The sequence below is a fragment of the Bos indicus x Bos taurus genome, chromosome 28 (assembly GCF_003369695.1).
Source record: "Bos indicus x Bos taurus breed Angus x Brahman F1 hybrid chromosome 28, Bos_hybrid_MaternalHap_v2.0, whole genome shotgun sequence".
NCBI lineage: Eukaryota > Metazoa > Chordata > Mammalia > Artiodactyla > Bovidae > Bos > Bos indicus x Bos taurus.
In genome coordinates, this window is record NC_040103.1 from 17,617,907 (window position 1) to 17,632,099 (window position 14,193).

General features: G+C 36.3%; 1 protein-coding gene across 4 annotated transcripts in view; it reads left to right on the plus strand.

Annotated features, from left to right (window-relative positions):
* The window catches only part of CABCOCO1 (ciliary associated calcium binding coiled-coil 1), a 171,978-nt gene that overhangs the window by 76,080 nt on the left and 81,705 nt on the right, over window positions 1–14,193 (plus strand). The window contains exon 6 of one of the 4 annotated variants that reach the window (XM_027531154.1): window positions 12,254–12,935. The exons of the other annotated variants lie outside the window; for them this stretch is intronic. Within the exon in view, the coding sequence (XP_027386955.1) occupies window positions 12,254–12,382 (129 nt within the window). The 3' untranslated portion in view covers window positions 12,383–12,935. Of the gene's footprint in view, window positions 1–12,253; window positions 12,936–14,193 lie in introns of those variants that run through there. 4 annotated transcript variants of the gene reach the window in all.

The window sequence follows — 14,193 nt, forward strand, 5'->3', positions numbered from 1 at the left end:
TTCAGTGCTCAGCTTCTTCACTGTCCAACTCTCCCATCCATCCATACATGACCACTGGAAAAACCATGGCCTTGACTAGATGGACCTTTGTGGCAAAGTAATATCTCTGCTTTTGAATATGCTATCTAGGTTGGTCATAACTTTCCTTCCAAGTAGTAAGAGTCTTTTAATTTCATGGCTGCAATCACCATCTGCAGTGATTTTGGAGCTCCCAAAAATAAAGTCAGCCAATGTTTCCACTGTTTCCCCATCTATTTCCCATGAAGTGATGGGACCAGATGCCATGATCTTAGTTTTTTGAATGTTGGGCTTTAAGCCAACTTTTTGAATTTCCTCTTTTACTTTCATCAAGAGGCTTTTTGGTTCCGCTTCACTTTCTGTCATAAGGGTGGTGTCATCTGCATATCTGAGGTTATTGATATTTCTCCTGGCAATCTTGATTCCAGCTTGTGCATCATCCAGCCCAGCATTTCTCATGATGTACTCTGCATATAAGTTAAACAAGCAGGGTGACATTATACAGCCTTGACATATTCCTTTTCCTATTTGGAACCAGTCTGTTGTTCCATGTCCAGTTCTAACTGTTGCTTCCTGACCTGCATATAGGTTTCTCAAGAGGCAGGTCAGGTGGTCTGGTATTCCCATCTCTTTCAGAATTTTCCACTTTATTGTGATCCACACAGTCAAAGGCTTTGGCATAGTCAATAAAGCAGAAATAGATGTTTTTCTGGAACTCTCTTGCTTTTCTGATGATCCAGCGGATGTTGGCAATTTGATTTCTGGTTCCTCTGGCTTTTCTAGAACCATCTTGAACATCTGGAAGTTCACGGATCACGTACTACTGAAGCTTGGCTTGGAGAATATTGAGCATTCAGTTCAGTTCAGTCGCTCAGTCATGTCCAACTCTTTGTGACCCCATGAATCGCAGCACGCCAGGCTTCCCTGTCCATCACCAACTCCCAGAGTTCACTCAGACTCATGTCCATCGAGTCAGTGATGCCATCCAGCCGTCTCATCCTCTGTCGTCCCCTTCTCCTCCTGCCCCCAATCCCTCCCAGCATCAGAGTCTTTTCCAGTGAGTCAACTCTTTGCACGAGGTGGCCAAAGTACTGGAGTTTCAGCTTTAGCATCATTCCTTCCAAAGAAATCCCAGGGCTGAGCTTTAAGAGTTAGAGATATGTTTTTGGATCTGTCTCATCAGGCAAAGGAAACAAAAGCTAAAAAACACAAATGAGGCCTAGTTGAACTTAAAATCTTTTGCACATCAAAGGAAATCACCAAAATTAAAACACAACCTACTGAGTGGAGAAGATGTTTGCATTTTTATGCAGGTTTTTTTTTTCCTTCTGTTACTGGCTTGTATGAAGTCTTTTTATTTTTGGTGTATTAACAGAATGGGAAAAACTAGAGATATCTTCAAGAAAATTAGAGATACCAAGGGAACATTTCATGAAAAGATGGGCTCGATAAAGGACAGAAATGTATGGACCTAACAGAAGCAGAAGATATTAAGAAGAGGTGGCAAGAATACACAGAAGAACTGTACAAAAAAGATCTTCACGACCCAGATAATCATGATGGTGTGATCACTGACCTAGAGCCAGACATCCTGGAATGTGAAGTCAAGTGGGCCTTAGAAAGCATCTCTACAAGCAAAGCTAGTGGAGGTGATGGAATTCCAGTTGAGCTATTTCAAATCCTGAAAGATGATGCTGTGAAAGTGCTGCACTCAATATGCCAACAAATTGGAAAACTCAGCAGTGGCCACAGGACTGGAAAAGGTCAGTTTTCATTCCAGTCCCAAAGAAAGGCAATGCCAAAGAATGCTCAAACTACCGCACAATTGCACTCATCTCACATGCTAATAAAGTAATGCTCAAAATTCTCCAAGCCAGGCTTCAGCAATATTTGAACTGTGAACTTCCTGATGTTCAAGCTGGTTTTAGAAGAGGAAGAAGAACCAGAGATCTAATTGCCAACATCCACTGGATCATCAAAAAAACAAGACAGTTCCAGAAAAACATCTATTTCTGCTTTATTGACTATGCCAAAGCCTTTGACTGTGTAGATCACAGTAAACTGTGGAAAATTCTGAAAGAGATGGGAATACCAGACCACCTGACCTGCCTCTTGAAAAATCTGTATGCAGATCAGGAAGCAACAGTTAGAACTAGACATGGAACAACAGACTGGATCCAAATAGGAAAAGGAGTACGTCAAGGCTGTATATTGTCACCCTGCTTGTTTAACTTATATGCAGAGTACATCATGAGAAACACTAGACTGGAAGAAGCACAAGCTGGAATCAAGATTGCTGGGAGAAATATCAATAACCTCAGATATGCAGATGACACCACCCTTATGGCAGAAAGTGAAGAGGAACTCAAAAGCCTCTTGATAAAAGTGAAAGTGGAGAGTGAAAACGTTGGCTTAAAGCTCAACATTCAGAAAACAAAGATCATGGCACCCGGTCCCATCACTTCATAGGAAATAGATGGGGAAACAGTGGAAACAGTGTTAGACTTTATTTTTGGGAGGCTCCAAAATCACTGCAGACGGTGACTGCAGCCATGAAATAAAAAGACGCTTACTCCTTGGAAGGAAAGTTAAGACCAACCTAGGTAGCATATTGAAAAGCAGAGACATTACTTTACCAACAAAGGTCCGTCTAGTCAAGGCTATGGTTTTTCCTGTGGTCATGTATGGATGTGAGAGTTGGACTTGAAGAAGGCTGAGCACCGAAGAATTGATGCTTTTGAACTGTGGTGTTGGAGAAGACTCTTGAGAGTCCCTTGGACTGCAAGAAGATCCAACCAGTCCATCCTAAAGGAGATCAGTCCTGGGTGTTCATTGGAAGGACTGAGGCTGAGACTCCAATACTTTGGCCACCTGATGCAAAGAGTTGACTCATTGGAAAAGACCCTGATGCTGGGAGGGATTGGGGGCAGGAGGAGAAGGGGACGCCAGAGGATGAGATGGCCGGATGGCATCACTGACTCGATGGACGTGAGTCTGAGTGAACTCTGGGAGTTGGTGATGGACAGGGAGGCCTGGTGTGCTGCAATTCATGGGGTAGCAAAGAGTTGGACACGAGTGAGTGACTGAACTGAACTGAACCCTTTATGAATCACATTATTTCCAAAATATACAAACAACTCCTACAACTCAATAACAAAAAAAAAAAAAGAGGAAAAAGGCCCAACTGAAAATGAACAGAAGACCTAAATAGGCATTTCTTCAAAGAAGACATACACATGGCCAATAGGCACATGAAAAAATATTCAAAATCACCAATTATTAGGAAAATGCAAATCGAAACTACAATAAGGTACCACCTCACACTGGTCAGAATGAGCATCGTTAAAAAGTCTACAAATAAATGCTGAAGAGGGTGTGGGAAAAAAAAGCAACCCTCTTACACCCTTGGTGGGAATGTAAATTGGTGTATTCACTATGGAAAATAATGTGGAGATTCCTCAAAAAACTAAAAATAGAGCTGCTGTCTGAGCTTACAGTCTCACTCTTGGACATATATCCAGACAAAACTATAATTTGAAAAGATAGATTCACCCCACCATTCATTGTATCACTATTCACAGTAGCCAGGACATTGAAACAACATCAGTGTCCAACAGATGAATGGATAAAGATGTGGTACAGTGTTCTTGGATTGAAAGACTCAATATTGTAAAAATTATTATTACTACCCAAAGTAATTTATAGATTCAAAGAAATCCCTATCAAACAACCAATGGTATTTTTCACAGAACTTGAACAAAAAATTTCACAATTCATATGGAAACACAAAAGACCTTGAATAGCCAAAGCAGTCTTGAGAAAGAAAAACAGACCTGAAGGAATCAACTTTTCCAAATTCAGACTATACTACAAAGCTACAGCAATCAACACAGTATGATACTGGCAGAAAAACAGAAATATAGACCTGTGGAACAAGATAGAAAGCCCAGAAATTAACCCACACACCTATGAGCACCTTACCTTTGACAAAGGAGGCAAGAATATGTAATGGAGAAAAGACAGCCTCTCCAATAGGTGTTGCTGGGAAAACTGGAGAGCTACATGTAAAAGAATCAAAGTAGAACACTTCCTAACACCACACACAAAAATAAACTCAAGATGGATTAAAGACTTAAATGTTAGGCCCAAAACTATAAAACTCTTAAAGAATGTATATATAAAGCAGTATACTCTTTGACATAATTACCAAGATCTTCTTTGACCCACCTCATAGAGTAATGGAAATAAAAACAAAAATAAATGGAATTTAGTTAAACTTTAAAACTTTTGCACAGCAAAAGAAACAATAAACAGGATTAAAAGACAACCCTCAGGTTGGGAGAAAATAATGACCAATGAAATAACTGACAAAGGGTTAATCACCAGAATACATAAGCAGCTCATACAGCTCAATATTAGGGAAAAAAACAGCCCAGTCAAAAAATGGGCAGAAGACATAAACAGACATTTCCCTAAAGAGGACATACAGATGGCAAAAAACAAATGAAAAGATGCTCAACATCACCAATTATTAGAGAAATGGAAATCAAAACTACAGTGAGGTATCACCTCACACCAGTCAGAATGGCCATCATCAAAAAAAAGCTGCCAACAGTTAATGCTGGGGAGAATGTGGAGAAAAGGAAAACCTCCTATACTGTTGGAGGTAGTGTAAACTGATACAGCCATTATGGAGAACAATATGGAGATTCCTTTTAAAAACTAGCAATAAATCTACCTTATGATCCAGCAACCCCCCTGCTGGGCATACACCCTGAGAAAACCACAATTCTAAATGACCCATGTACCCCAGTGTTCAGTGCATCACTATTTACAATAGCCAGGATATGGAAGCAACCTAGATGTCCATTGACAGATGAATGGGTAAAGAAGATGTGGTACATATATACAATGGAATATTAGATGGATGAACCTAGAGCCTGTTATATAGAGTGAAGTAAATCAGAAAGAAATACAGTGTATTAGCATGTATCTATACGGATCTAGAAAAATGGCATCGATGAACCTATTTGCAGGGAAGGTGTGGAGACACCAATATAGAGGATGGACTTGTGGACACAGTGGAGGAAGGAGAGAGTGAATGGAGAAAGTAGCATCAACATGTATACAGTATCGAAGTGTAAGATAGATAGCTGGTGAGAAGTGGCTGTGTAGCACAGGCAGCCTGGGCTGGCATTCTATTATGTCCTGGAAGGATGGGGCGGGGGAGGGGGGAGGGTTTAGCGAAGAGGGGATATATGTATAATGATGGTTGATTTACAGTGTTGTATGACAGAAACCAACACAACATTGTAAATGCTAAGAAACAAAAAATAAAAGAAGATATTGTACATATATACAATGGAATACCACTCAGCCATAAAAAGAAAGAAAGAATGCCATTTGCAGCAATATGGATGGACCTAGAGATTATTATACTAAGTAAGTCAGAAAGAAAAGGACAAATACCATATGATATCACTTATATGTGGAATCTAAAATATGATACAAATGAACCTATCAAAGAAGCAGAAACACACTCACAGACCTAGAGAAAAGACTTGTGGTTGCCAAAGGGAAGGTAAAGATTGGGAGTGTGGAAATAGCAGATCCAAACTGCTGTATAGAGAATGGATAAACAGTAAGATCCTATTATATAGCAAGGGAACTATATTCAATACCCTGTGATAAATCATAATGCAAAAGAATATAAAAAAAGAACATGTATATGTATAACTGAATCACTTTGCTGTACAGTAGAAATTATCAAAACATAAATCTATACTTGAGTAAAACTAATTTTTATTACATTTTTAATGAAATGATTCTAGATAGAAAGTGAAAGAAATAGAAAAAAATGAAAACAAGTAAAATGTGACAGTAGATCTGAATAACACTGAATTATAATACACCTGTGTTTTGTGTGGCTTAAAATATTACATAGAGAATTAAAATAAACTGATGAAAGTGAAAGTGAATTCTCTCTGTTGTGTCCAACTCTTTGCAACCCCATGGGCTATAGCCTGCCAGGCTCCTCTGTCCATGGGATTCTCCATGCAAGAATACTGGAGTGGGTTGCCATTTCCTTCTCCAGGGGATCTTCCTGAGTCAGATCTCCTGGGTTCACTGCCTGAGTCTCCTGCAGGAAGACTCGTTAAAAGTCTGAGCCACCAGGGAAGCCCAGATAAACTGATAATACTTAATAAATTGAAAGGATGGTAAATGAGTCTGGAGAAGGAAATGGCAACCTACTCCAGTATTCTTGCCTGGAGAATCCCATGGACAGAGAAGCCTGGTGGGCTACTGTTCATGGGGTCACAATGAGTCAGATATGCCTGAGTGACTACGCACCTTATAAATTGAAAAGAAGCTAAATGAGTTAATGTATTGCTTCTGACAGTTTTTGAGGAGTCAAAGTATTGATTTATAAACATTTAATAATTTGAGGATGCATAATATTGAAAAGCAGAGATACTAATTTGCCAACAAAGGTCCGTCTAGTCAAGGCTATGGTTTTTCCAGTGGTCATGTATGGATGTGAGAGTTGGACGGTGAAGAAGGCTGAGCGCCGAAGAATTGATGCTTTTGAACTGTGGTGTTGGAGGAGACTCTTGAGAGTCCCTTGGACTGCAGGGAGATCCAACCAGTCCATCCTAAAGGAGATCAGATCAGTCCTGGGTGTTCATTGGAAGGACTGATGCTGAAGCTGAAACTCCAATACTTTGACCACCTCATGCGAAGAGTTGACTCATTGGAAAAGACCCTGATGCTGGGAGGGATTGGGGGCAGGAGGAGAAGGGGACGATGGAGGATGAGACGGCTGGACGGTATCACCAACTTGATGGGCATGAGTCTGAGTGAACTCCAGGAGTTGGTGATGGACAGGGAGGCCTGGCGTGCTGTGATTCATAGGGTCGCGCAAAGAGTTGAACACGACCTAGCAACTGAACTGAACTGAATCTCTAGGATAAGCTTTGGATAAATAATGTTAAGCTAGTAGAAGAGAAAATGGAATAATAAAAATCCATTGAATTAAAAAGTGCTAAATTTAAAATCTCTCATATGAAAACATGAGAAAAGTATGGAGGAAAGTAGTTTTTAATTTTGAGATTAAATGTAGTTGTAGGATTAACCGCCTAAATTTTTTTTAAGGTTTAAGTAAGATACTACAAAGAAAAATGTTTTTAAAAAGGCACTTGAAAATTTTTGCAAACAACATATAAAGGTCAAAATTATTTTATGCATAAATAGTAAGCACAGAGAAAACAAGTAAAATACAAACAAGACAACAGCAACATTGCAAAGAATTTGAACAGACTAAATTTTACTGATAAGAAGATATAAATATATTTAACCTCACTATTTATCAAGGAAGTACAAATAAGAAAAACTATTTTCAACTGTAATATTGGCTAATATCAACAAGATTGATTAACAGCCAGTATTAATGAAGATGCAAGAAAACACAGCTCTATGGCAGGGGATTGTTGAGAAGTTAAATTTTTAAAGCCACTTTGGAGAGTAGATTGGAAAAATCAAATGTAAATATCCTGTGTCCACCAAATTCTAATTTATAAGTATCTTTCATTTGGACATACTCATGTTATATAAAGATGTTTATTCATGAATATACATCAAAGTATGGTTTATAACAGCTAATAATTTCAGAAGGGAAATGACTAAATAAAATGAAGTATAATCACACTATGAAAAACTAACTAGTCTTTAGAAGGAATCCAGCAGATCCACCTGTATGGTTATGTTAGGATCTCAAACATGCTTAAAGAAAAAAGAGCAGTAGAACAATGTGAATAGTGTTTCCACTTATTCTTATAGGCAGATAAACATGAAAATATATAGACCTGTATATACATTTAAATGATGGTAAAGACTTGAAAGGCTAGAAGATTTATACTAATCTTTAACATGGAAGACCTTTGGGCAAGTGAGTGAAAGTAGGAGTTGGATAGGATTTGAAGAGGGATATTTTATTCTGTGTATTTCAGATTTATGGTAACCTGCAAGTGTGAATGTCTTCATGTATTACTTGTACAATAATTAAATTGTTCCCTAGTTCATTCCCAAGTAGTGAGGTGCATTTTGTAAATTAAATGCAGGCATATAAGCATGCTTCCAAACTAATATATTGACAGAATTATCATCTGGGTGTTTACAAAATGAAAAACTGAATAGAAAAAACATAGGTGAACTCTTGATCGATAAAATTTTTAGATACTTTACAAGTATGTTGCTGACATATTTTAAATTTAAGTATAAACTTGGTTTAACTGAAAAGTCATTTATAGATTAAAAATCTGGTGCTGTGCTATAACATCCCAAATTTTCCCTAAGAAATTAAAATTGATATCATGAATTATGTATACATAGCACATTTTAAAAATATTTATCCAGTTTAATTTCACCAGAGTGACAACACATCAAATCTTGGATCATTTGTACTTTCAAAGGTTTTATTATATATATATATATATGTGTCTGTGTGTGTGTGTGTATGTGTTTAAACAGATGCACACACACATATACATATTTGTATTTAAATATAAAAAAGATTAAGTCTGCTTTAATAGTTTCCCTAATTTACACATGTAATAGGTATAATTTTATCTCTTAACTGTTTAAGCCAAAATGCTTAATTTCAGACTTTAAGTTTATAATATGGACGTTTTCACACACTCTCCCTTTGCACAACTCCAGAGGGCACTGTTCACATAATGGTCTCTGTGATTAGTGGAGTTGTGCATTATGCAGCCTGCACAGCTGAAGGTGGAGGCCCTGTTTTCACAAGTGGTACTGTGGCAGAATCTGATTATTATAAATATGACATACTTAGAAAGATATTTAAAGAGAATGATAAATATACCTAAGTGGTTACCTTGCCTAGAGTCATATTTTGGCAGCCTTTCAAAACCTAAAATAATACCACTTATAGTCAGCAAATATAGAAAATTCAGACCTCTCTAAAGTCAGTGATGTCAATTGTATATAATTTTATGTTCTGAGCACTTATTCCTAAATCAAAAACAAAATAAATAAAACACTTTTTTCTTCCTTATTTCAAAACCCACACAGATTATGGGTGTTAATGACACTGTACTTAAAATGTTAGCTTTTGGCGGGGAAAAATAACCAGATAGATATATGAATTTTATTTTCTTTTTTTAAACTATAAAGTTATGGTGTCCTTAATAAACAAAATATGACACTTATGTAAACGCTCAGCCTTTTAAGGAAAAACAAAAAGCAGAAACAGCATTGCGTGTCTGATCGTATTTTGGAACAGAGTGTGGCAACTGAAGCGTAGCTATGAAGATATCTTTTTTCTCTTTAGCTTACCCTTGAGATGTACCTATCAAAATAATCTAAACTTATCCAGATGATGTTTTTAATCTTGAAAAAGGCTTTTTTTTTTTTTCCCTTGTTGGATGATCCTATTAGCAAACTGCTGGAAGGGAAAATCATACAGGACATAATTTGTAGCTTGACCTACTCACATTGGGTGTTGCTAAAGAAAATCAATCAGAAATTGTTGTGTTAAAATAACTCTATCTGCTCTACCTGGCATGTGTGACTGACTTAGAATCTATCATTTAAAGAAAATGGTTGATGCTTGAGAATACAATTTATCAAACTTCTTGTTCTTTTTCTGCAAAGCACAGGAAGATAATCATCCCGCCCTAAATATCAGTCTTTTAAGAGAAATTCAGGGGATCTGTCTCCAGTATGAAATAATTGATAGATGGCAGGAGCATAATTTAAAAACGGTTTCTGTCACCAATCATATGGCACCTAAACTCTTGAACCTGTTATTCAAGTCTTTCCATCTGTTGGCCCACTAACATTAATCTCAGTTCCTCTGTGACCAGTTCTCTGATGAACTAGGTTGGTCTTTTCATAATTACAAGGTTCCTACTTACTTTTGCCTTGACGTAAGCTTTTCCTGCTGACTGAAATGCTCTTCAACCTTTTTTCTGCCAATTCAAATCTAATTATTCCCTCATAGCTGTTTGAGGGATGCTTCTTTTAAACACCGAAGAAAAAGGAAGGGGTGGGGGGAGACTGACTTTCTCTGGCATTTTTACTTTTAATTTCCTTAGAATTAAATGTTTTCTAAGTATCGAGTTGTATCACTTGAAACTATGTAGCTCTGGGGGATTAGGATAACTGATATTTTTTTCTCTTATTTTCCTCAGTAGAGAACCTATATATATTCACATACTTCCCTGGTGGCTCAGAGGGTAAAGAATCCCCGTTGCAGTGCAGGAGAACTGGGTTCCATCCCTGGGTTGGGAACATTCCCTGGAGGAGGGCATGTCAACCCATTCCAGTATTCTTGCCTGGAGAATCTGCATGGACATCCTTGGGGTGGCAAAGAGTCAGACACAACTGAAAAACTGAGCACAGCACAGCATTCAGTAGTTGTTTACTTAATCAATTAATGTAAAGGAAGGAAAATTTTATTTCATTGACTAATTCCAAAACATTTTATTTGGAGAATATTATTTTTGTGCACAGACTGAAAAATCTAAATCAGCTTATTAAGATATCAATCATTAAACCCATTACCAGGAAATTAAAAGTCAGTATTAGAAGAAAATATGCTTATATGAGTTGTTTTAATCATGAAGAACCTCTTTGTATGGACCACCATGGGAATGTTTAATTTATAATGGGAATTCCCATTATAAGTTGAGACTCTTAAGACATCAGAGACCACTAATATTTTAGACGACATCAAAATTTTAAAATTCTGTTTGGGGAGGGGAACACCATAGACAAAAATTAAACACTCTAAAAATAAAACTTACAGTATGGGCAGAAGAAAGGCATAATAGTATTAATGTGGGATGTAATGATTTCTTACAAATCAATGAGCAAAAGGTAACAATACTAGTGAAAAAAATAGTGAAGCATATTTAGAAGAGAAGATATATAAATATCCAATAAACTTATGCAGATTTCACCCTTTGTAGAACTCAAAGAAATGCAAATTAAAATTATCAGATTCTCAAGAATTAAAGTGATGGCACCTTATCTTGAGAGTATCTTGAACTGGCACTACATACACTGATGGTAGGAGTGTAAACTGGTAAACTTTCCAGAGAGAACTTTGGCAAGATTTATCAAATTTTAAAATGTGTTTACCTATTGAGCTAACAGTTATTCTTCTTTGAGTTTATTCCAAAATGATAATCAGACACTAGACAGATCTATCAGTGCATATATTTGTTTATGATAGGAAAAAAACCCCTCAAACTACGAAATACCTGAACATCTATTAGAAGAAAATGTTCAAAATCTGTGGTGTCTCTATATTTGTCATCATTAAAAGTACTCATGTTGCGTTGTACTTACGATGAAAAATTATTCACATTATGTTAAGGAAGTAAAAAAAAAACAGACTACCAAATGTATCTATTGTGATTGTGATTTATAATTTTATATCCTATTTATATAACTATATAAAGAACAGGTCCTGAAGGACATATTTCAAATTGTTAGCAGTAGTTATTTGATGTTGATAGTATATCAGATAATTTTTGCTTGCTCTTTACACTTGTCTATATGTCCTGAATTTATTTTTTATAATCAGCATGTACTTCAACACACAGCTGTTTTCTGAGTAAAGACTTAAATTAGCAAAGATTTATTCAATTTCCCTTTATTTTCCTTATCCAGCAGTATTTTTTTCTTGCTTATTTAACTTTAAAAGATTGCACAACATTATGAAAATGTCTTTTATTTTGAAGAGATGCATTTCATGTTTATGTGATTAGGCAGTGTTCTTTTTCCCTAAAGCAAAAGGGTCTATTGCTAATGAAGATTTAATTGTTACTTCTGTGAGCATCTTATTATTCATGAGTTCTATAAATCACCAAAATGTCCAGGATGATCACAGTAAGACCTAGAAAACAAGGACACCAGCTATAGAGATGTACTCTATAGTTTCAGATACTTATCTGGCCAATAGATGGCAAGAAGTGAGGGAATGAATGGAGTCTTAAGAAAAATCAACATGTCTCAATTCTGTGATTACATACTCAGCAGAATCCATTAATAATCTAGCTTCTGGTTTAAAGAAAAGTCATCTTTTCATTCTTCATTAAGATGTCCAGACATGTCTAAAATAGACCATACAGGGTTCAGTAATGTACATTTGAAAAGGGATATATTCAAATCAAAATGTGTTCAGAAGAAAATAACCTGGATTTTTCAGGACCAGAGGTTTCTGAAGGAGAAAAAACTGAAGAAAAATATAACAGCTGTCTTCAAATCTGAAGGTCTGACAGGATTAAAAAGAAGGGAGACAAAAGACTATTGGCTGGCTCTTCTGGATCTTGTCTAGGAATATGCAGTCACTCTCTGAATAATGAATGACATACCCAGTAATGGAAGCTCCTGCAAGCAAAAGACACTTAAATTTTATTGAATGAATTGAGAAATAGTAAATTATATCTTCATTGAATATATTTTAAATTTAGCTGTATGATTTTTGAAACAGATTTTGTAAAGTTGTTTAAAATGTAAAATTGAGCCAGGACATCTATAAGGATGTGACCATCTATCCTAGATTTTTATAGAATTTTCTAGGACAATTCCAATTTAAACTATTTTATCCTGTTCTTCCTTTAAATATACTTCTAAATATTCTCATTGGTAGTGAAGTCCCAAATTTATGATAAGCCTGTCTTGTTCTAGGTAGCATAACTAATAGAATGACAAAACAGATTCTGTTCTACAGACTGAAAATCATGTTGGACTGCTACAGTTGGTGTGGATAGAAACTATGGTTGTTTATAACTAGGAAGTCATTTACTATAAATATAGAGCTAGCTGTATCTTGGTGAATGCAGGCTTAACTGTTAATAAATTTATGTAATCAAATGTAAGTCAACCAATACTGTAGGATGATATATTTTTATTGATTACTTTCTTTAAAAGATGATTCTGGTCACAGTTCTATAATATTGGGCCACATACTAACCTTTCCTCAGTGTTCAAGTTTGATTATGAGGCCAGCCTTTAAGGCTTGGTGAGTGTTTGACAGATGGCTGAGAATATGCAAGTGAGTATGCATTGTGCAGAAAAGCATGCAAGTGAAGAGTCAATCAAGAGAGAATAAACATGCTTAGAAAGAGGCCACCTTATTGGTATTCTGACTACAGAATGGAGCAACTTTCTATGCAAATTATGCAGCTGCATCAGCACCATTGACTATAGGAGTGAAGAGGGAAAAAACCCGAAGTTTTCTGTAGCAAACTAGCTCTGTGCTTGATCAAGGAAATAATATAAGGATAGATGAAGTAGAGTGAGTTTTTTTGTTTTTTGTGTTTTTTTAGTTGCTTATTTCTTCTCTTGGCTTGAAATACTAATGACCATAGCAAACGTGGCAGGTTTAAGTGATGAATATGGAGTTTTATACCTCCCAGAGCTTGGCTTTTAGACTAATCAGAATTTAGATGGGGAAGCAACTTTACTTTACTTCAGGATTTGCATGCTCGGTATATACAGAATCATATAAATGTGCCAGTGCTTGTGGGGAGAAACACACACACACACACACACACACAAACACAGACACACACATACACACTTTAAGAAGAGGAAGAACTGATAGAGAAGTCTCCATTATTCAAAAAATGTTTTTCTACCCTAATTCAACACACAGTAACTTAAGGAATTACAGGCTTTCAGCTAAAGAGATCAAGTATTTTAAATGGGAAAGAAATGATGCATGCTGCTAACAAATGAATACAGATAATTTTGCTCTACTTAAACAATGAAAATCTTTACTTAATTTATTTAAGAAACTATTTGTTTAATAACTCAAACTAGCAATCTAGAGAGACATTAGTATGTGAAGCTAAGCCTTTTTTATAAGCAAGGCTTATTACTGATAACTATACAACTTCACTGGGAGATGTTGGCTCAGTGCTCTCTTTGGCTCAGGAACAGGACTAGATGTGCATTTCAGCTCCACATGGGCAAAGCTGCCTTGCAGTTTAAGCTCATCTCCTAAGGAACAAATTATAGGTTCCAGATCACTGTCTTCTAAATGCATTTCCAGTTGTAGATGTTGCCTATAATCTTCAGGTTGCTCTCTATTTTCTCCTTTAATAATCAAGATATTTATTAAGCAAGTGCAGTGTGCCTACC